The sequence below is a fragment of the Anabrus simplex genome, chromosome 5, assembly GCF_040414725.1.
Source record: "Anabrus simplex isolate iqAnaSimp1 chromosome 5, ASM4041472v1, whole genome shotgun sequence".
In the NCBI taxonomy this organism is placed as follows: Eukaryota; Metazoa; Arthropoda; class Insecta; order Orthoptera; family Tettigoniidae; genus Anabrus; species Anabrus simplex.
Genome location: NC_090269.1, coordinates 417,129,908 through 417,152,768, shown reverse-complemented (window position 1 = coordinate 417,152,768; position 22,861 = coordinate 417,129,908). Strand labels below are relative to the sequence as shown.

At 37.7% G+C, this 22,861-nt stretch overlaps 1 protein-coding gene across 4 annotated transcripts in view; it reads left to right on the top strand.

The window, feature by feature from the left end:
• The window catches only part of LOC136874184 (homeobox protein TGIF2), a 583,995-nt gene extending 563,149 nt beyond the window's left edge, over positions 1 to 20,846 (top strand). For all 4 annotated transcript variants that reach the window (XM_067147779.2, XM_067147777.2, XM_067147780.2 and 1 more), the window contains 2 exons: positions 5,426 to 5,832; positions 18,475 to 20,846. In XM_067147779.2, the coding sequence (XP_067003880.1) occupies positions 5,426 to 5,832; positions 18,475 to 18,775 (708 nt within the window). In that variant the 3' untranslated portion in view covers positions 18,776 to 20,846. The remainder of the gene's footprint in view (positions 1 to 5,425; positions 5,833 to 18,474) is intronic.
• The last annotated feature ends 2,015 nt before the right edge of the window (positions 20,847 to 22,861 follow it).

The following is a 22,861-nucleotide window of genomic DNA, read 5'->3' as shown; positions in this document are numbered from 1 at the left end:
AAAGTTTTTGGGTGGAAACTTTGACTAAATGTATTCATTTTATGGAATGATGTATTTATACTGAATATTTTTAAAAGTGAAATTAGAAATCAGTGCTTTATAGCATTATTTTGTGTAATTTCAAATATTTGAGAAAAAATTGCCTGACAGGGGCCTAATTGGCACGAAAGAAAAGCAGACATTAAATTTTAATATAATTACTTACATTTATCTTTATTTCCTTATTGTAATTGTCTTCAGTTGCATATTGTATTGTCATGATATTGTTAATATTTTTTAAGTTAAAATATTACCACTGGTGTGCACCCAACATTTTTAAGTAGGTAAGTTGCAATTGTAACACGTACATAACATCAAAAAATTAAAAGGATCTATTCTACAGATTAAAAAGTTGCAGTAAGACCTATTGAATACTTTTCACATTACACATTTTCCAATGGTATGTCTTTTGCAACAACAAAGAAAAAGTCTGACTAAGTCTTACACATAACGAGCTTTAGTGTGGAATAGTTTGAAGCATTCAGGGACACAAAGTGCTACAGAACACATTGGACACCACCAGCATGTCTCTTCGTGTTACTTTCCCATTTTACGCTTTTCCTTTATCTGCACAGGCTTTACAAGTGAATCCAAATCACCGAAAGTACCCGGCGGATGTGAATCAGTCCCTGCCTTTGAATTATCATCACTTGCATTACTTCGTTCTAAAGGAATCTCCATTCATATGAAAATAATGAAATATTAGCTAAATAAACTACAAAGTGCAAAATCATACCTGGGTGGAATATGATAGAATAGGTTATAAATACCTTCATCACTAACATGAAGTTCGAAATCAGGGTCTAGATCTGAATAATCTACCTCTTCTTCTGAATCACCGTCATCAAAAATCTCTTCTAAAATCTCTACAATTCCACTTTCATTCAATGATCCAATCAAGATAGCAGAAAAAAACATAGTCTAAAAACTTTGCACGATGTAAACAAAACTCTGAAAGCATGCGCCTTGAGCAGCTGGAAGCAAGGCTGGAAATATGGAGTGTAGGAGTGAACTCGAGCTGCTAAAAGTTTGAGAAAACAACGACAGAGGACATGAACGCATGGTATAGCTGTTATAAAATTCTTTAATATGGTATGTATAGTTTCCGCTCGATTCTCGTCCTGGCTGTGTTGACACTATAAGAAATAACCCACGATCTCCCAAATGCAAGCTCACAGCTGTGCGACCCTAATCGCACGGCCACTTGTTCAGTCGGTGTGTAAATTATTCAAGGATCTTAGATATACAAACATTTAATTTACAGTTCATTTACATTTAAAAGGTACATCAAACAAACAATACACAAAATTGGTTCAATTCATTTTGTAGTTATCGTCGTTTGGTGTAAAATAACGGCATAAGTTTTTTCTCTACAGTGAAACAGAGTACATCAGGCAACTTGGACACCTGGGTTTGTAGTATGGACATTGGAAAATATTCTTCCCATTACAAACTACAATAATATGTTCTGAGGTTAAATAAATATGAATTAAGTAAAGTACCAGTCACATAAGTAATTGTGATATAGCAGCAAAAATGACAAAATAAGTTCAGCACCCAGAAGGAGTGATTGAAAGTGAACGAAACTATATATATATATGCTGAAAGACCATGTGCCTTTATTGAACTGATTACAGTTTGGGATGAAAGAGACAAGGCCTTGGGCAGTTACAGGTGGAATGTTGGCGCAAGGTCAGTAGGGTGTCGTAACCCCCGCCAGCCGCAATGCATGCCCTTATGCGGTTCGGAATGGTGTCAGACGGCCTTTGGATCCTCTCCTAAGGCAAGTTTGTCTACAGTTGTTGCAGCCGTCCCTCGAGATCCTACAGGTTGGTACTGGGACGGATACCCCTTCCAATGTCATCCCACACGCATTCATTGGTCGAGAGGTCTGGGGATCTTGCTGGTCAGAGAAGGACCTCAGCATGCTGTAGGCAATCTATAGATACATGTGCTGTGTGTGCATGTGCATTATCTTGTTGGAACATTGTCCCAGGGTGGTGTGGCAAAAGGAGTAGGACGTGCGGACGCAGAATGTCTGTTACTATCACTGTGCCATCGAAGTCTGCTGAAGCACTATTAGAGGTGACCTGAACACACATCCTGTGATGCCAGGGATTACACTTGTGTGTCTTTCCACAATATGGGCAGGATCTGCCCTCGACGCTACCTAACCCGCACACAATGGTCATCGGAGGTTATGGAGAAGCGGGACTCATCACTGAACATGGTGTGATGCCAGGCGTCCTCTGTCCATGCCTTCCGGGCAAAGCTCCACTCCTAACACATGGGGTGTTAGGACCCCAATACGGCTGATGCGAGTCGTTCAGACACTGTGCGGGATCTTGCAGGATGTTGTAGAATTTCCAGTTCATGTTTGCAGATGGCAGGTGACGAAGTCATGGGATCCTGCAATGCTTGGTGCACTATACGACGGTCCTCGCTCGGGTTGGTGTTTCTTGGTCGACCCAAACCTGCACAACGTTATTGGGTGTCCTGATGTACCCATTGAGTCGAACCTCGGGCCACTGTGACAACTGAATGGCCCACATTCCTGGTAATTGCACAATACAATCAACCAGCCTCATGCAGTCCCACAATGCGGCCTCTGTCAAATGGTGTCAGTTGGTGGATAGGCTGTCTAATGCATCTGCAAGGCATTGCGGGTGCTTCATACTGTGCATAGTCCTCTCTGTACATTGTGCTTAACTGTCTGACTTGTTGATAATTGTGACATACCAGATTGTTTACTTTTATTATTGGTTATATGTGAGCACGTATTTCAATTGGAGCGTGGCTGGGGGTCTTGTTTACTTTTATTATTGGTTATATGTGAGCACGTATTTCAATTGGAGCGTGGCTGAAGATGACCCCCAATATATATGGGGTTGAAACTAGTCCCAGTTATATAGGACAATATGAAAGCTAATGGTATTGAAACTAGTCCCAGTTATATAGGACAATATAAAAGCTAATGGTATTGAATAGGCGGACCCTTCTCTATCCTTTGTTAGTGTAAGTAAAGAAAGTCATTTAGCAGTGACATTGAGCGAATGCACTTGCTTTGCAATGAAAGTGAAGACGAAAGTGACAATTATTCTTCCGAATTGAGTGATTAATTCCACGATGACAAACATGAATGTGAAGAAATTGAAGATGTTCAGACCGACTGGGTTACGTTTGGAGGGCCGCACAACAGATTTGATTTTTACCGGCAATAGTGGGAACTCTTCGAACAAAACCTGAACCATTGACAATATTTGAACATTTTGTTAGTGATGAAAAATTATCTCAATTTTAAAAAAATATACGCAACTTAAACACACAAGTTTTGCAACATCCCTTGTCTCTTATTCATGATTTTTTGAAATTAACACTATGAGATAACTTTAAAAACTAACAAAACACTGCACCCACATTGCAAAGTCTTTGACATACATGCTCATGTTCACACACACTGCTAGTGATGATGTTTTACATTTGGCGAGCACATAGTAAATGAAATGCTTCCTGATTTGTTAATTGACTCTCAGAACTAATAAGGTAATATTTGTCTTAAAGCCGTCCGGCTCCGTGGCTAAATCGTTAGCGTGCTGGCCTTTGGTAACAGGGGTCCCAGGTTCGAGTCCCGACAGGGTCGGGAATGTTAACAATAATTTTGATCAATTCCGCTGGCACGGGGGCTGGGTGTATATGTCATCTTCATCATTTTATCCTCATTAAGACGCACGGGTCGCGTACGGGCGTTAGAAAAAGACCTGTATCTGGCGAGCCAAACTTGTCCTTGGACACTACCAACACAAAGCCATATGCCATTTCATTTTTATCTTAAAGCTGTCCCTTTCTACTCATCACACCATGACGTCAAATGTCCTTACTCCTATCCTCTCAGCAGGTGCGTATACAGTAATCCCTAATTTATGTACTAGAAAGTTTTGGCTTGGCAGGTCCTACGTCCACTGCAGGCTTTCTACCTTGCTCTGCGAAGAACTCCTGCTAAATATCTAGACATTTTTGAGGTGGAAGGGGGCTAGTGGTTACTTTCTTGAATCTCCAGTGTCGTAAGTTCAGTATGTTACTGAACTTTCTGATTTTCAGACAAGGGACGACATTTTTAAATTTTAGAAAATTGCTAATAATAATGTAGTTAATGTTCCTTGCGAGATCATCCTGTGGCCTGGTGGAATTCATCCCACAACCCAGCAGTTAAGAAACGTAGCTGTTTTCTCCAAGAGGTCGAGGTTTATTGATAAGAATTTTAAGAACCAATTATTTTATAAAGTAAAATTATAATTATATGAGAAGTCTCAAACTAAAATAAAAATTATGTGGAAAAAAAATTTGGAAGTTCGAGTTGTTATGGTTAAGGCCTAGCACTTAGTGCCTTTCTGCTAAAAAAGAAGCACACAACGTATAGTAAAATCTTTTCCTTACAGAGTTTTGTTTCATTCCAGTGCCATGCTAATGAAGTGTTGGTTATTCCCTCAGCTCTTTCACTGTCTTAGTCAGACTGTCTTGCCTTCTCCACAGTGTTCTAAAAACTCATCTACATAAACAAGAAATACAGACATAGATAGAAAAATAATTTTCTTTAAAACTGTAAGTCGTTTGAAAAATTTAATTCAAAGAAGTCAATTTCCGTAAAATTGTCCGGAATATCTATTTTCAAACTGGCTTGCACAGTAAATTGTAGCTTATCGGGAATAAGAACAGTAGCAACAAATTTGGAGGAATTTACTCTAGTGTGAAGTCCCGTCACCACCACTTGTTGCCGGTGAAACAATATCGAGAATATCACTGTCTTCATCATGATTGATATTTTCATCATCACTAGGTTCACTTTAACTCACTTTCACTAAATAAATTATCACTATAATTCTCTTTCAGTATCATAATTTAGCAAAGAACACAAAACACTGCGCGATGAGGAAGCCATAGTTCATACAGTCAGCAGCTAGCATCATTCTTTTGTCTCGAGTTGGCCTTGCAAGGAGGATAAATATTGAGAGCAGTGCTGTTCCAAAGATAATATCTTCACGATGCAACAGATGTCGTTTGTGTTCATTCCCGGCTACAATGAAAGCAAGTAATGCAAAGCTGCATAAGCCATAGTACATATTCAGGCTGACACAGTGCGGCGGTAATGGAGAACCGGAGTACGTACTCAGGCAGGCGGGGGCAACAAAGTAGTTGAGATTGGCATTCTGTGAAATAACTGTAATTTTATTGATTACTTGTTGAGAAAATAAATTGTAATTGAGTAGAATATATTTCAGGTTACTGAAATTCAGCCCAGTTACTTTTACCTTGTAGTTGTATATTAGTCAACTATTGTAATTGCTATAAATAAAAATATTTGGTGAATTATTAAACTTGTCTTTTCCAGGTTTGCAACTGGTTTATCAATGCTCGACGACGGATTCTCCCAGAAATGATAAGACGTGAAGGTCACGACCCACAGCACTATACGATTTCTCGTAGAGGAAAGAAACTTGCAGGTGGCCAGCAGTCGGGAAGTATAGGCAGTCCTCGTCCACGTAGCGGACATCATTGGGATTTGAGTACAGGCGGAGCCAAGCGACCCACTGTGATGCGCGATCATGACGTTCGGGATCACGATTACGACGATAACGTGGGTCTCCTCTATCGTAGTGAAGAAGACAGCCCAAATGAATACGAGAGCAGCTCTCCGAGTGAAGAGGAAATGAGGCCTGCTCAGGCACCTTGGCATAGTGTGATTGTGTGCCGCTATGGATGCCAAGAGGAGAGTGCTCCATACCCAGCTAATAGGTGGTAAGTGACCAGTCATCTCAATTTTCAAATTAAATTTTTAGTCTTATCTATATATATAAGAAAACTTTGTCAAATTTTTCCATTTTATGAACAATTTCTGGCTTTTTTTTTCCTCAACTGACGTTTGACCCTAGGGATGAAGTATACAGTAAACGAGAGAAATTTCAAAAGGAATTGGTACAACGGTTGGTTATTGTTAGAGCCCGGATTTCCATGCAAATGAATGTTTTTAAATAAGCTGGTTATACTTCTCAAACTTTGCAAATACCTGTTTTATTGCTTAACAATTCCAAATAACCGTTCCTTTTTGCTGCATGTTTGCATGTATTGGCCATTTTAGGAGAAAATTCATGCATAATGCATAATTTGAAGATTTTGGATTTAATTGCGACTTTGAGCGTTTATTATTGCATAATATGACTTTTCTTCTGACTTAGCTGCATATGTAATATTAATTAGCATGGTAGTGCCTTTTAAGAATGTTGGTTTGCGGAATTTGGGACCATTTTTCCACATTAGACAGTATGTCTATTATTGGGGCGGGTTGTGAATGTATTCCTGGCATCCTATGTGACAACCAAAGTTGGTACGTACGGTAGAGGTCCTATAATCCAATTAGCCAAGCACTTTCTTATCTGTTGCTTGAGTAAACTTTGACGTAAGCCGGAAGGCCCCACGTCGATTTCTGTAATTCTTTGGAACAAGGTGTACCAGTCATACATTGCTATAAATTGAACCGTAAATTGAGCGTTACTCATTCACGGCTCATTTTTTCGTCTATCTTAGGCGAACAAATCAAAACTTGTATCACACTTCTGTGACGCCGTGTTACTGAGATGGCAGCTTACAGACCTTGGTTTTTGCACTGAATCCTCTGGAATTTCCTACCCGGAACTCTCACTCGTCATATGTCTTTGTTTTCGCAGCAGGCAATAGTTACCAGTTATTGAGGATGTTCAAGTATGTCTGCAATCATCATACGGAGAAGTAGCTGTGGCAGCTAGAAATAGGTTGAACAAAGTGATCCGTTCAAATCCTAATTTTAAATTCATCAAGCTTGTAAAAGACGTGTTGTGGTGAAAATGCAAAAGACTTACAATTTGACCACACTTTGTCCCAAATATCTTCATTTAAGTATGCATCTATCACTTCTTTTGACGTAGAATGCTTAAGAATGTGCTGACAGATAAACAAATGTGCTTACATCAAGACAATTTGAAGAAATCAGTTCTTGTACAATATTTCAAAAGGAACTGAATTTTGATAGTGCATATTTTCCAGTTTGTTGTGCATGTTTTGCCATATGATAGGGCATGAATGCATGCATATTTTGAGATTTGATAGTGCATGGAAATCCGGGCTCTAGTTATACTTGACATGTGGTTTCATTAAAAAATTTGGGAGATATGGTTCTTCCAAGATTTGGTTTGAATATTTCAAGCCAGTCACTGCAACATCTCTTATTAATGCCTGATAAGGTTAAATGATTTGCAGAACTTGACGAAAAAGAGAAGAAGGGTTCCTATTGGGCCAACCATTATTCCGATAACTTCGATATTCTCCAACTGGTACTCTTGTTGATAGAGTGATATAGTTGGCTCATATGTTGCTTTCTGTTCCTCTTGAACCTCATTGAGTTTTAAGGAAAAGTTTCAATGATAAATGGATATTACCAATGGAATAGTTGCTTTCGTGGATCAGTAATAATGTCCAACTCATGATCAAAAAAAGGAGAGGATTTCCACCAATCAATACTTATTTATTGTATATATTAAACTACAGGACCGGTTTTGACCTCATATTCAAGGTCATCTTCAGCTGAACCGTACATACATATTTATATAATGAAGCTTTGATTAAGATTGTGGTGTTGAAGGAATGCCATATGATGATGATGTACATTTAGTTACATACAAATGGGGCACGTCTTAGCGTGAACTGGCGTATATGTCATTCTGAACAATATTGCAACTGTATGTCTAAAATGTTGAAGGTCTTAAAACTAGTGTATAAAACACGTCTTTTCCTAAACTAACTTATATATATGTACAAGATAAAAACAATATATAAAAACACTTCATGCATATGAACATTCGATCTTGCTTGGTGGTCAATACATCGACTAACTTCCGTATTTAAGTCTTATTCACAGTTGTACACTTCAGCTGCTATTGTTGGAGTATGTAAAATTGCATGGATAAAAGTTTTGTCTTCCTGTGCGTATGTGAGATAAAACGCTTTCAATTTTAAAAAGGTGCCAAATTTATGGATGAAATTCAAGTAAAATATGTTCAGCTCTGCTTTGTGTGTTGCCCTTTTATTAGAACCAGTTCATGTTGTCTTTTTGGCGTCCGTAAATTTGGATGACATTGGTTTCAAAGTAGTGGCTCCTTTCCCATTTGTAGCTGTGCAATGATGTTATGTTTATCTGTGGAAGATAAGATTGAGTTATAAGTGATATTGTGTGGAGGAATGTCTAAGGGTTATGTGTGTGAATTGGAATATGTACTTACTGTTGTTGGTGTAGCTGAGTTGTGTTTGACATGCGAGCTTGTAATGTACTACTTCGTGTTCTTCTTGGGCTTATACTAGCTGCTGTGAGGGGAAGGGAAGGAGGGGTAGGGAGAGTTGTTGTTGTGGGGGTAGGGATGGAGCTGGGTGTGTTGTTTGGTGTTTTTCTGTTGCTTGTTGCGTTCTGTTTATCGATTAACTTAAGGTAAGGGGATAACTGTATTGAAGATGATGTTAGTTTTTTCTGTGATTTCATTTATGTTGTAATTTGGATTGGTGTACTGATCTAGAGTGATGTAAAATTCTTCTGTTATGTTGAGCAGGGGGCCTTTGGGGTTTATGTTTAGGATTTGCATATCGTTATCGATGTTTGTAAAACTGTGTTTATAGTCTGCGACATGTTGTCCTATTGAGGAAAAATGATTGTGTTTCACTGCGTTTATGTGTTCGTTATATCGGGTTAGGAAGTTTCTACCGGTACGTCCGATATAGCTGGTCTCGCAGTTATTACATTTGATACGGTATACCCCTGAGTGGTTGTATTTGTTGTTGCTGTTGATTGTCCTGACATTGTGTATGATGTTGGTACTATTGTGTGTAGTTCTGAATGCTATTCTTAGGTTATGTTTTTTAAAAATGTTAGTTATGGGGTATATGTGTACATTATTGAAAGTGAATAGTGCATAGTCTTTCTTGGGTTCGTTTACTTTTGTTAGTTTGGTTTTGGGTTGGGATTTTATTTTGTGAATGATTTTGTTAACCATTTCTTTCTTGAATCCATTGTTTTTAGCTGTCATGAATTAATTGTAATTCTTTGTTTAGATCTTCTTTTGTTAACGGTATATTGAATGCTCTGTGTATCATGCTATAGTAGGCTGCTCTTTTGTGTATGTTGGGGTGAACGGAATCCATTTTAATTGTATTTGAGGTATGCGTGGGTTTTCCGTATATTCTGTAAGAAAGGTGGTCATCATGTCTAGTTGTCGTTATGTCCAGGTAGTTCAGTTTGTGATTGTTTTCGGATTCCATGGTAAATTTTATATGGGAATCTATTGTATTGAGTTTATCTAATATATCAGTTTCATTTGTGGACCTATTGTCGAGGATGATAAAGATATCATCAACAAATCTACACCAAAAAAATATATGGTCTATTTTGTTGATGAATGTGTGCTCTAAATAGTCTACGTAAATTTCGGCAATTATACCAGAAGCGGGAGATCCCATTGGTAAACCCTGTTGCTGATAGATAGTATCATGGAATTTAAAGTAGTTGTTACTAATGGCAAAATTAAGTAATTTAATGAACTCTTCTATTTCCAAAGTGCTTAGATTGCTATGACTTTTTAGGTTAGATTCAATGATTTCTATTGTTCGTTTTGTGGGAATGTTTGGGTACATGTTTATTATGTCAAATGATGCGAGTTTGTGATATGGTTCAATCTTTAATCCTTTTGTCCTATTACAAAATTCTATTGAGTTCCGTACTGTTTTATTAGCTAAGAATACGTTGTGCTTTTTGAGAAATCGTTGAATAAATTGCGAAAGTTTATAGGTTGGGCTTGCTCTGTAGTTAATAATAGGTCTCATTGGAATATGTTCTTTGTGTATTTTGGGATAAGCTTTAGCAGTAGGTATTTGAGGATTCATTGCGATAAGTTTAGAGGATTCTACTTCTGTTAAAAGAAAGTGTGTAATTTTTAATAAGGTTTTGAGGTTCCTTTGTATGTTATTGGTCGGGTCTTTACATTTGAGGAAAGTGTTATCTTGAAAACATTCTTTGGTTTTCAATATGTATTGGTCTTTGTCGATAATAACTGTGGTATTGCCCTTATCGGCTTTCGTTATTAGTAGATTATTCTGTTTTATCTTATCTTTGAGTTTGTTACTGTGAATTTTGTCAATATATTGTGGGAGCCTTTTTTTAATATCATATCTGACTTCGTCTCGTAGCTCGTGGGATTTTCTGTATGGCGTTTTCTATTTCGGTGATAGTAGTTGTAATGTTCTGGAAAGTTGATGTGTTACCCCAATTGTGCTTGGGTCCCTTGCTCAAGATAATAGTTTCCATTTCGTTAAAAGACGTATTTGTGAGATTTTTTACGGGTGGGTGGAATTTGTGTTCAGTGATTTCATTGGGAAAGGTAGGAGAGTTCGTGTTCGGAGTTTCGGTTTTTGGGTTTGGTTTGGATGGTTGTTTAAGTGCTTCTAACTTCTTATTTAGTGTATTCTGTTTTTTGGTGGCTAAGTTCCTGATTTTTTCTGTCGTGATCTGCTGAAAATTATCCCAATAGCTATGTGGTAACTCGTTAGATGCCTTTAAATGTATTCGGTATAGTTCGTTGTTAAGATGTTGTTTTTTACGGTATAAAAACTTTATTTCTTCTTTCAGCCAGATTTTGTTTGTTCTTTTTTGCGTATTATGAGTTTGTTTGGTGTGCCTGTGTTTATTGTTATATTTTCTCAGGAATTTAGGTGTTAGGTCATTTTTTAGACATTCCTTCAGAAAAACAATGCTCTTAATTGCATTCGTTAGTTTGATCTTTAAGTTTCGAAATCTATATGCGTTCCATTTTGCCTGGTTGGCTGCGATATCGTAATCTATAATCTTCATTTCCGTATTGACAATTGCACAATTAAAAATTAAAAATTAATTGTGCAATTGTCAATACGGAAATGAAGATTATAGATTATAGATTACGACAACTCATGATCCTCGGTTTGCGGGTTTGATCTAATTGAGGTAGTTTGTTTGCGTGGTGGTCAGAAAACTTGGTACTCTTTGTTGCTGGCATGTTAATGATCCCTGGTAGCTCCTTGTCATTGACAGAATGAAAATAACTTGGTCATGGGAACTATCTATTAGAATTGCGCTTGTATGGCTAGACAGCAGGAAAATCACAAAGTCAAAATTATTATAACACACCACATTATCAGTTGCTTAATGATTATTATTACCAATGGAATGGACAAAGTGACGTGACAGTGTTAATGAAGGGGTGAACCAGGTCCATTGAAATTAAAGGGCTAAAATAAATTCAGTAAGATTTGTGTATCAACTTTGTCTCCTGAAGATTTACGGTATTTACATTTGGAAGTGCTGAATACCCCAGCCTCATGTCTAGATTTACAGGCAAGTAGAATAACTCTTGTGGGACTAAATGCCAGCACCTCAGCACTGTAAAAATAGTTGCAGAACATGAAACTTTTCATTTTCATTTCCCCTTGTACAACTCCTTCCAGGTCGGGGTGTTGGTGGCACTTCTCCACCGTTGCCTCTCCTTCCACCACTCCTCTTCAGTAAGTGTATTCCAGTCCAGTCTTCTTTATCTTATACAGTTCTTGTTCTCTCCTGCCTTCCTTCTGTCAGCCTCCAACACTTCGTTTGGTATCCTTTCCTCCTCCACCCTCATAACATGTCCAAACCACCTTAGTTTATCCTTAGTTTTCCATCCTGTCACTCATTTTTTCTACTCCTATTTCTTTTCTGACCTCAACATTTCTTACTCTGTCTCTCCTTGTCTTCCCTATCATACTTCTCAGTAACTTTATCTCACTGGCCTGAATTTTACTTTCATCTCTTGCTGTCACAGTCTTCCCTTCTTCTGATCTCCTTATCCAACTTTGCATCTTGCATTATTTTACTTCCCAAATATTTGAAGTATTCAACAACCTCATGGTTTTGTCCCCTGATACTAACAATTCCTTTTCCTTCTATTGTCATCACCATAGTTTTGCTCATCTCCATACTGATTTTCATACCATATTTCTCAATATTGTAATTAAAGCCTTAAGTTGGATTTGCACTTCTGTATTGTTGACTCCCCAGATCACTATGTCATCTTCAGACAACAATATTTTCATATCCCCTCCATATCTTGCCTTTGTTTTCTTTAGAATTTCATCCATAACTACTATGAACATAAGTGGAGACAATACACTTCCCTGTCTTAGTCCAGTTTGGTTTCTAAACCAATCCGTTCTCCCCACTGGAGTCTGGTCACATCTGAAACAATTCTTATACATGGCTCTCACTAGCTCCCTTGATTGCCTTCCACATCCCTTTCCTTCTAGGATTTACCACACCTTTTTTCTATTAACACTATCGTATGCTTTCTAGATCAAGGAATATCATCACCAGATCTTTTCCGTATTCCCACTTTTTCCATCAGTAACCTCATGGTAAATATAGAGTCTATCGTTGATCTGCCCTCGAAATCAATACTGCTCTGTTTCAAAATTTCTTTCCACCCTTCCTCTCATCCTCCCCTCTATTATTCTCGCCAATATTTTGGTTATTTGTGACAACAGTGTAATTCCTCAATAATTGTCACATACCTTCCTGTCATCTTTATTAAATACTGGTATTATTACACCTTTACACCAATTATCAGGTACTTGCTTTTTCCTCCATATACACCTTTGCAGCCTATATAACCAATGTAGACCAATAGGTCCTGCTGCCTGTATCATTTCCACACATATTTCATTGGTCCCTGTTGCTTTTTCTGTTTTCATTTGTTTAAGAGCCATTTCCACCTCTGCCATTGCAATTTCACTCTCCATTTCTGCATCTTCCTCATTTACCGCTACACTTTTCTGCATCATTTCTCACATTCAGGAGTATATCGAAATAATCTTCCCACCTATTCTTTATCTCTGGGTCGTTATTATATTTCCACTTTCTTCCTTCATTTGTTTTGTGTAGGTTTTTTACTTTTCTCTTATTTTTTATCAATCCATACAACATCCTTTTCCAACTCTTGTGTGAATCTCTCCAGACATTTTTTCATTTCCTCATTTACCCCTTTTTTACACTTTAATTTCCTGATACTTAATCTTACTTCCTTCTTTCCTACCTCTATTCCATGCTCAATTTCTTTTGTTTAACCACTTCCTTCACCTTTTCATTCCACCAAGGTGTCTTCTTTTCCTTCACTTTCTGCTAGAAATCTCTGCACAGCTTACAAATGTGATTTTAAATTTGGTCCATTCTTCTTCTACATTTTCTATTTCTGATATAGGGATGTGCTGTTTTAATTCCTCCTGTGATTTCTCCCGAGTTCTAATTTGCATACTTTTATTTTCTTCCATCTTATTTCTTTTACTCTCACAATTTTACCTATTTCAATTTTGTTACCACTACTCTGTGGTCTCCATCAAATGCCTCACTTAGTAGTGCTGTTACATCTATTAACAGTTTGCAGTGTATTTTCTCGACCAAAAATAATCAATAACTGTTTTTGTCCTTCTTTCACCCCAGCCGTATCTAGTGATCTTTCTGTTCTTCTTTCTAAACAAAGTGTTACGCACATTTTCTCTCACAAAAATTAATCACCTTATCTCCCTCGCTGTTTCTTTCTCCATATCCAAATGGACCAATCGCTACTTTTTCACCAATTCTGTCAATTCCAACTTGCACATTGAGGTCACCCATGACCCTGAATTCCACATAGGTGATTACAGTAGAACCTCGATAATTCAAAATCCCGCCTAATTCGAAGAAGCTCTCGTTCCCGGAAACATGAGATATAGTTTTGCATGTTATTTCAATTGTTTAATTCGAAATATGGATAATTCGTAATTCGAAATACAATGTCGGCCCCATTGACAAAATTCAGACTTTTAATTCAAAATTGCCTTTACATTTAAAAACAATAGTATGTTACAGAGTAATTTCAACTCAAAATTTATCCGTTCCGCGTCATAATAGAACGCGCGTTCTGGAACGTGGAGGGGTAGCTTTCGGCACTTACACTCACAGTGCGCTTCATGATTGCTAAGTTGAATGAAATCGGAATTCTTTTGTATTCAACCTTTTAAGGAACGCCGTAATATCACACAACAGGCAGTGTGCGGGAAAACAGAATCCGCGAACACTGGTTATGCCGACAGTTGACGAAAAAATGTGGCTCATATAATAAATTCGTAGGCACCGAACAATATTGTCATTGCCGGTGAAATTGCATTGCTTTATTTTGATGCGATCCCAAACGGTTTTATGGTTTTAAAGGAGAAATTGCCTGCCGGGAAATCGTACATGGGTGAGGGATGGGGGTCATAGTAGTGCGTTGCAATGCACATGGAAGCTAGATACTTTATCCCCTCGTCATAGGAAAGTTCGATAAGCTACAATGTTTTTATGGGCGTCAGTCACTTTCCATGCCAGTACAAAGCATCTAAAAATGCAAACAGTACAGAAATCCAAACATAATGCATTTGCACAGGGGAACCGGCATAATTTATCCTCGTCTTTGAATTGTGCGATTTTTTTCCTTTCGTTGCGTGAGGTTATATTTGTCAGTGATTTATCCAAGTGCATTGTTTGAACATTGTAAATGCACCTTGTCGGATACATTTCGGAAATAGTTTTTTCCATGGCATTTGAAAGGTTTAAACTGTGAATCGAGGTGATTGCATGTATTAATGGGTCTTAGAATACTTTGTGACGCGGCAAGTGTTTACATTTCTGAAGTACGAGAGAAGTGCCATGGCGGAAAATCGTACAAGGATAGAGTCATAGGAAAGTTCGATTTTAAGGACATCGGGTACTTTCTGTGTAAATACAAGGCATCTAAAATGCATACAGTATAGTAATCCAATTAATAAATCACTTGCACATGGGAGCCAGCATAGATTTCTCCTCGTCTTTGAATCGTGCTTTTTTTTTTCTTTCTTTCGTTGCGTGAGGTTATGTTTACCAGTGAGATATCCGAGTGCATTATTTGAATACTGTAAATGCTCCTTCTTGGATACATTTTGGAAATAGTTCTTTTTTCATGGCATTTGAAAGGTATAAACTGTAAATTAAGGTTAACTGCATGCAGTAACAGGCCTTAGAATATTTTGTAACGCGGCAAGGGTTGGTACTTCTGAATTGCGAATTGGCGGTTAATTCGAAATCACGTAATTCGAAGTCCGAATTTTGAGTCCCAACGACTTCGAATTAACGAGGTTTTACTGTACCTCCTCAAGTGTCTCCAAGAATTCCTGTATATTTTCTTCACTGTTTTTAGTTTGGATTACATAAACTTGGATGAAATCTTTGCTTCTTCTTCTTCTATCCTCAGTCGCACTGTGATTATTCTATCACTAACGTAGTCTACCCTATCCACATTTTCATCCAGCATTTTGTTAACAATCATTCCTACTCCATTCTTTGCCTCACCACCTCCATTCCAGTATAGGGTATACACTCTACTCATCCTCTTAACTCCCTTTCCACTTAGGATCACGACATTTATTATTTCCACCTTCATAATAATAACAACCGTTGGTTGCCCACTTATCAGAGCTCCCCCAGCAGAAGAACTGCACATGACTTTTCGCAGGGTATGCCGTAACCTTTAATATAAAACCTATAATGTTGGTATATTGTTAGAGCATGTATCCATATGCATGTTCTTAAGTTAATGTTTCATTTTACTATGTACTATGTACAGGGTCTTCACTTATGCTTGGAGGGGACTTTCTCGCTCGACCTTGGCCGCCAGTGACGGTTCAGTTGCCGGCTACCGCGCGTGCGTATGTACGGCAGAATACGGTGCTGAAAATCATTATCACGCATTTTACTCACCATTTTTACAGTTTATGCTGAAAATGTTCCCCATGCGCTTTAAATAATTGGCATCTTCTAATGAAGTTTTCGGTTACTCTACCAAGTTCTTCAGCAATGATGGATGCAATTGCAACTCGTGTATTGTCTTTAAGTTCATCTAGTGTGTGAGGATTGTTCCCATAAACTACATTTTTTAACATTCCCCACAAATAAAAATCGCATGCCGTTAAATCTGAGCTATGAGGGGGCCACAGATTTTTACTTATGATCCTCGTACCAAACACGCTTCAGTAAGAAGATAACCACCTTTAGTCTATTTTTATTGTTGAACCTGTAGGTTTGAATCTCTTGGCCAGTTGTTTTATTGTCCGATCGAAAGGAATGGTTCTCCCTGGAAATTTCGCTTGTAACTTTTGTCTTGTCCTAGCGCACGATTTTCTGCACTTAATGTAAGTATTATGCAGATATACACGTTCACGCAACGAATATTTCACATACATTACAGCACTATACACAATCACAATAAAACACTATACAGTACGACATACAGTACGCAGTAGCTTCATTGAACACCCTACTATCTCGGAGTTTAGCTCTCAACAACTGCAGAGCGCCGGAAACTGCGCGCTCCAGCGGCCGGTAGTGACCTGTCATCGGCAGCCAAGTTCGAGCGATAAACTCCCTTCCAAGCATAAATAAAGACCCTGTATGTAGATTAAGAGTGGTTTACTGTAAACTGTATTTCTAGCAGACCCTCTCGTCTCCTGCACACCAAAATAAAGACTTCAGTAGAACTACTTCTTCAATCTGCTGCCGACCTGCCCTGGTTTTACACGGGGGGGGGGGGGGGGGTAGTTTTTAATTTCTGGTGATAAGGCTTTTTAAGATTTCCTTGTAGACAACATTATAGTAGTTGATTTTCCTCCTTATGTATGTACTTATTGCAGCTGCCTGCCTGTTTACCCACTTATTTCTCCTTATCATCATCATCATCATCATCATCATCATCATCAATTTGAACCTGATCCAGTTTTCAGGTACAGTGAATGAGTGCTCTCTATTTACTTCTATGTAGATGTCTTCTCCAATAACCTGCTGCAAATCCAGACTTTGTCTAGCTAGATCATTTCTCATCTGATCGACCTCTCGATCTTTTGCCTTAGTTTTCCTTCTCAAACCACACTCGTTGTTCTTTGTGGGTGCAGAGATGACCAAACCGTTTCAACCTGGCTTTGACACAGATTTCACTGAGGGGTTTTTCCACTTGGACAAGATGATGTATCTCGTAGTTTCTTATTTTGTCCCTCATTGTTTTCTTAAGAACTTCATTTCCGCTGCTTGTAGTTAGCTGTTGTTTTTGGGTGCATGTTCCTAGACTTTATGTGGTAACTGGTACAAAGAAGCTCCTGTAGAGTATTAATTTTGATCTTCATGGAACTTGCCTGTCGCAAAGAAGTTTTCTCATAAGGTGATAAAACTGTGTTCAATTGTGCAGAAGGTTGACTATCTGTTGTTACTACAAAGATAGCAAAACTGATGTACTTGTTCCAACTTTGATTCATCTAGAGTGATGTTAGTACGGATGTTCTCTCGACCAGCTGGCAACATTGTCGATATGGTCTTTCTTATCTTGAGAGCAAATTGCTTGAATATAGCATTCTAGTAATTCAGCTTCTGTTGTACTTCAGCCTTACTATCACCTGATATTGAAACATCATATGCAAAGTCAGAAGCTTTAAACTCTGAGTCATCGTTGAGTCTCTTAACCCTTGTCATTGTTTCGTCCATTACAATGACGAATAAAAGTGGCGATAGTGTTATTGAGTATAAATATTAATTTTATTACAAACTATGCTGGTGTAAACAAGAAGTGTACTAGGTTTGTTGTATTATTTACAATGTTTGCTTTTTCTTTTCTCTTATTCACATTTTCTTGTTATTTTTCACACATTCTGTTCCTTGTTATGTACGTGTTGAAAAGCGAAGGATGTTTTTGTCAAATATGTTTAAATCAATAATGTAAGGGGAATGAACATGCATCCAAATATACACAACGTATGATGTGAGAATGGAACACTTAACAATGGTTAAACACAGTGGGAGACGAGAACAACAGAAACAACATGGAAACAAAAAAGGTCAAGGATACACTCGGATGTTGTCACGCACTGCAATTGTTAAAGACGAACATCTCACCAGACAAGTTTGTTCCTGCTTCCTAGTGTTGTCAGGATGACAGGCATATGCAAATACTGCTTAAGCTACTTTGAGTGGTTGTTAATATGGTGATGCAACTACTCTTGCAGTGTGCAGATATTTTAAACAGATACCATGCAGTTATAATATTTTTCCTGTGTAGAAGAAATTAAAATAAGAAAGAATAATATGTGTTTTAAAACTAATTATATCTTTTGAGAAAATTATGAACTTGGCAGCTTCAGATTTCGTGCTCTGAAGTAGTGTATAGCATTCAAATACATTTAAATTAAAATTGCTAAGAAACTGTGCTTTGTTTTAGGACTGTTAAAGGAACATTGCATTTACTGTAATGACAAATTGTTGCATTGTTTCAGCGAGGAGCCAGTCCCGCAAGTTCCACAGCCTGGTAGTTTGGTGACACATCCTGGAGCTGACTATTGGAGCGCTCCTCATCCCCATCATGTTCCTCATCACAATGTGTTGATTAAGTCCGAGCCACCTTCGAGTCATGACGAGATGAGTAGCAGCAACTTTTCGCATACGCAGGAAACTCCACCTCCTACTCCACCCGAGGATGAAGAGAAAGACAAGTTCAAGTGCCTATATTTGCTGGTGGAAGCAGCGGTGGCCGTGCGGCAGCAAGAGAAGGAGCGTCAACTTGCCCTACAAGTATAACACCGCATCATCGTTCTGGGAAAGAACGTTGAGCGTAGTCGCAGCTTATGTTGTTAATTCGTAATAAGAAATCTACAGTTGGATGCTACATCTTACTGTTGTCAGAAACAAGTTCAGCTGCACTGATAGATTGCCAAGCACCTTACGCTTACAAGGAACTCGGAGCCAACAATTCTGCCTGGAAGATTTCTATTTTTCTATGCATATTGTTGTTACTATTTTACATGAAGTTACAGTGTATTCTGACTATAGACTGAAGTTCATCAGAGACTTAAAATCAGGGCAAAAATACAGTTAAGGACCTGTTTGCTCAAAACATTTTACACCAATGATCGTGCTGTATAAAGGAATATTGTTTCCACAAGGTGTCTTCTAGTTTGCGTGTTTGTGAGAACGAGTGAATGAAGTAACGGAAAGGACTGAACGTGTGGTCGGGTATGTGATAGTGTGCGTTACTGATAACTGATCACTGCTCAACGATCACTGTATATTTCTGGAATGAATGGGAGAATGCACCCGTGCCGTATTTTTATTTAACATTGTTAATCTTGCTTTGTATGTACAAAGCTTTCGTCTCGAACGGTAAATAGCGACTTATTTTGGACTGTAATGTTGACTTTTTTACAATGGTACCAAAATAATAAAAAAAAGAAACACTACATTGTATCCGTTAGAGAATTGAACTTACTTCTTTAGGGGTTTTATTGGGCCAGATAGGTGATACTTAAAATATGCACTGCCAATCTTGAAATTTTACTTGATTTTAAGCCTTCAGGTCTACTTTTAGCAGTTACTTTAAAAAGGCTTGTGTTGTTGCTAACCACATAATCATGGTGGCTAGTTTAATAGACTTCAATTGTGACACTTTGATTGTTGGGAAATGGTATTTGACTTAAGAATGTCTCAGAGTAGCTGATTTTATAAGATCAATTTTTAAACCTTGTTAACTGTTTACGTATTTAAAACTTGATTGCAACAAAGTTTGAGTTGTTCTTTTATTTTGCTGAATCTAGACATTTTAAAAAACTCAACAAATTCAATGAAAGCTAAAAGTAAAAACTTTTAGGCTTAATATTTCTGTATATATACACTCAACTGATTACAAGTTCTTCCTTCATTGATCATTTCTCTTGGTTTTATCTTTTCTTCTGAACTGAAGTGATAAATGAATTTTAAATTTCTTTGACAATTAAAAAAAGTCTTAATCGTTTTTACATTTTGAGCTTTCCCCCGAACAAAAGCAATAGCATTTTGATTACTACCAAAAACAATACTTGTAGAAACTGTATATTAATATGTATACAAAATGTTGATTCTCAGGATTATTTTTACACAAGACAACTCCATAATATAGTCTGTATAGAATTGTTACTTGCAGTATCCCCACTGTTATTGTCTTTTCCATTTCTCAGTCATATTTTTGAACACTAAGAAAGTGCAATAGCCAGTGTGAGGTGCTTGTGATACTTTTCATATCAGAAAATTATATCATTTCAGTAACATTTACATCCCATTTCTGATTAGTCAATTGTGTTCATTCATACTTGAGTAAGAGATATGTTATTTTTATTTTCTTGTGTGCGTGTGACTTTTTTATTTTATTATAATTATAAATAAGGTTGGTTTCCTTAAACTATCATAACACACCTCCATTTTATTAGAATGTGCCACCATGTTGAGGGATGTGTATTGTGCCATATGGCTAGTGATAAATAAGGAAGCTCTATGAAGTAGTGAGGGCTGAATCATGATGCTCTGTAAGGAAAAGAATATTTAGTATATATTAGAAACATTGCCAGAGACACAGAAGAAACATTGAAAACGGCATGTTGATTTAAAGTTGTTGTTTGTTTTAAAACGAATGAATTATGAATGCAACGCTTACAGCTGCAGTGGAGCTGGTATATAGTGGTCAATCAGTGATTTTCATTTTTAGTCTCGTGAGTTATTCCATTTTGTATATTTTTTAAAAATGGTACTGTGACTGTTCTGATCAGTGAAACATGCTGGTAACAGGCACAGTTTCAAATCTGAGAAATTGATAGTACAATAAAAGAAAGATGGAATAGTATTGAGCTGTATGGTTTCCTCAGTGTTTGAACCTCTCCTTATGTCCATTCTGGATAATGTTAGTTATTCTCAACTTGATAATATTCACAAGGTATATGGAAATATCCTGCATTCTTCAAGGTTATACAATAAAACTGCTAAAACGCTCCTCAAGGGATCGGACGTTAACTGCATATTAACCAGGATTGTGTATTGAACGGGAAGCAAACTAATACGAGGGGCATTCAATACACTGTATAATGAAACACATTTTATTTCTCGGCCAATTTCTGTTTTAAAAAAATTGGAATTTTGTTTGGGACGTCTCTCAATATTTCCGCTTTGTCTCATAGAGTTTCATTAATTTCCGATACGTGGCAGCACTATAACTAGCCTTCAGAATGGCGTCTGTAATGGAGGTGCATACCAAACAGAGGGCAGTTATTGAGTTTCTTTCGGCAGAAAACCAGAGCATCACAGATATCCATGAGCGCTTGCCGAATGTCTACGGTGACCTGGCAGCAGACCAAAGCACAGTGTGTGGTTGGGCGAGGCGAGTTTCATTATCACAGAAAGGTCAAGCAAACCTGTCTGATCTCCCGCGTGCCGCCAGCCGCACACAGCTGCGATGCCTGCAAGGTTGGAATGTGATTGGCGGATCACAGTCGTACACATCACTGCTGAACTTGACGTCTCTGTTGGTAGTGCTGACACACTTATCCACCAGTTGGAGTATTCAAAGTTTTGTTCCCGCTGGGTTCTTCGACACCTAACAGATGTTTAAATCTAAGAATTTCATTTTTGTCCGTATTGAACTGAGAATGGAAGATAGGAAACTTAAAAGGGCCCACCTTTTCAATACAAAAATGTTATAGTTTATTTACAACATATATTTACACTTGGAACTAGTTTTGACGCTGTTTGGCGTCATCTTCAGCCAAAATGTGGGAAATAGGCCAGCATGTAGACATTTATATTACACAAGGCGTTACATTAAACAATACACATCTTACGAGGAGATAAAAACAGGGACGAATGTAGAAACAAATGAATCGTTGAGAAAGCAAAAGTTATAAATATTAAAAATAACCTTAACCACACATCTTGCAGTGCGAAAATGATTCCTGAATACAAAACGCACGCGCACACATCTCTGAAGAGCCAGCAGGCAGGAAAAAGTAAAGTGAAACCTTAAGAGTTCTTCTGAGAAGAGTTCATCATTTTTTCTATGTTCCGACTAACTAATGAAGTCTCCCTTGAGTTCCTGATAAACATACACAACCGGAAATTCTCCTTCACTCATGCTTTCACGTCTCTGCACAGTATTTAAAATACAATTTACCGTTGGTCTTTATAGCTATTGTTGAGAGTGAAGGAGAATTTCCTGTTGTGTATGTTTATCAGGAACTCAGGGAGACTTCATTAGTTAGTCGGAACATAGAAAAAATGATGAACTCTTCTCAGAAGAACTCTTAAGGTTTCACCTTACTTTTTCCTGCCTGCTGGCTCTTCAGAAGTGTGTGCGTGTGCGTTTTGTATTCAGGAATCATTCAAGGCAAATATTTTCGCACTGCAAGATGTGTGGTTAAGGTTATTTTTAATATGTATAACTTTTGCTTTATCAACGATTCATTTGTTTCTATATTCGTCCCTGTTTTTATCTCCTCGTAAGATGTGTATTGTTTAATGTAACACCTTAGTAAAAAATTGGGTTAAATGAAGAAGTTATATCATGTTCAAGATCATGCTTTCACGTCTCTGCAAAATATTTAAAATGCAATTTACCGTTGGTCTTTATAGCTATTGCTGAGAGTGAAGGAGAATTTCCGGTTGTGTATGTTTATCAGGAACTCAAGGGAGACTTCATTAGTTAGTCGGAACATAGAAAAAATGATGAACTCTTCTCAGAAGAACTCTTAAGGTTTCACTTTACTTTTTCCTGCCTGCTGGCTCTTCAGAAACGTGTGCGCGTGCGTTTTGTATTCAGGAATCATTCAAGGCGAATATTTTCGCACTGCAAGATGTGTGGTTAAGGTT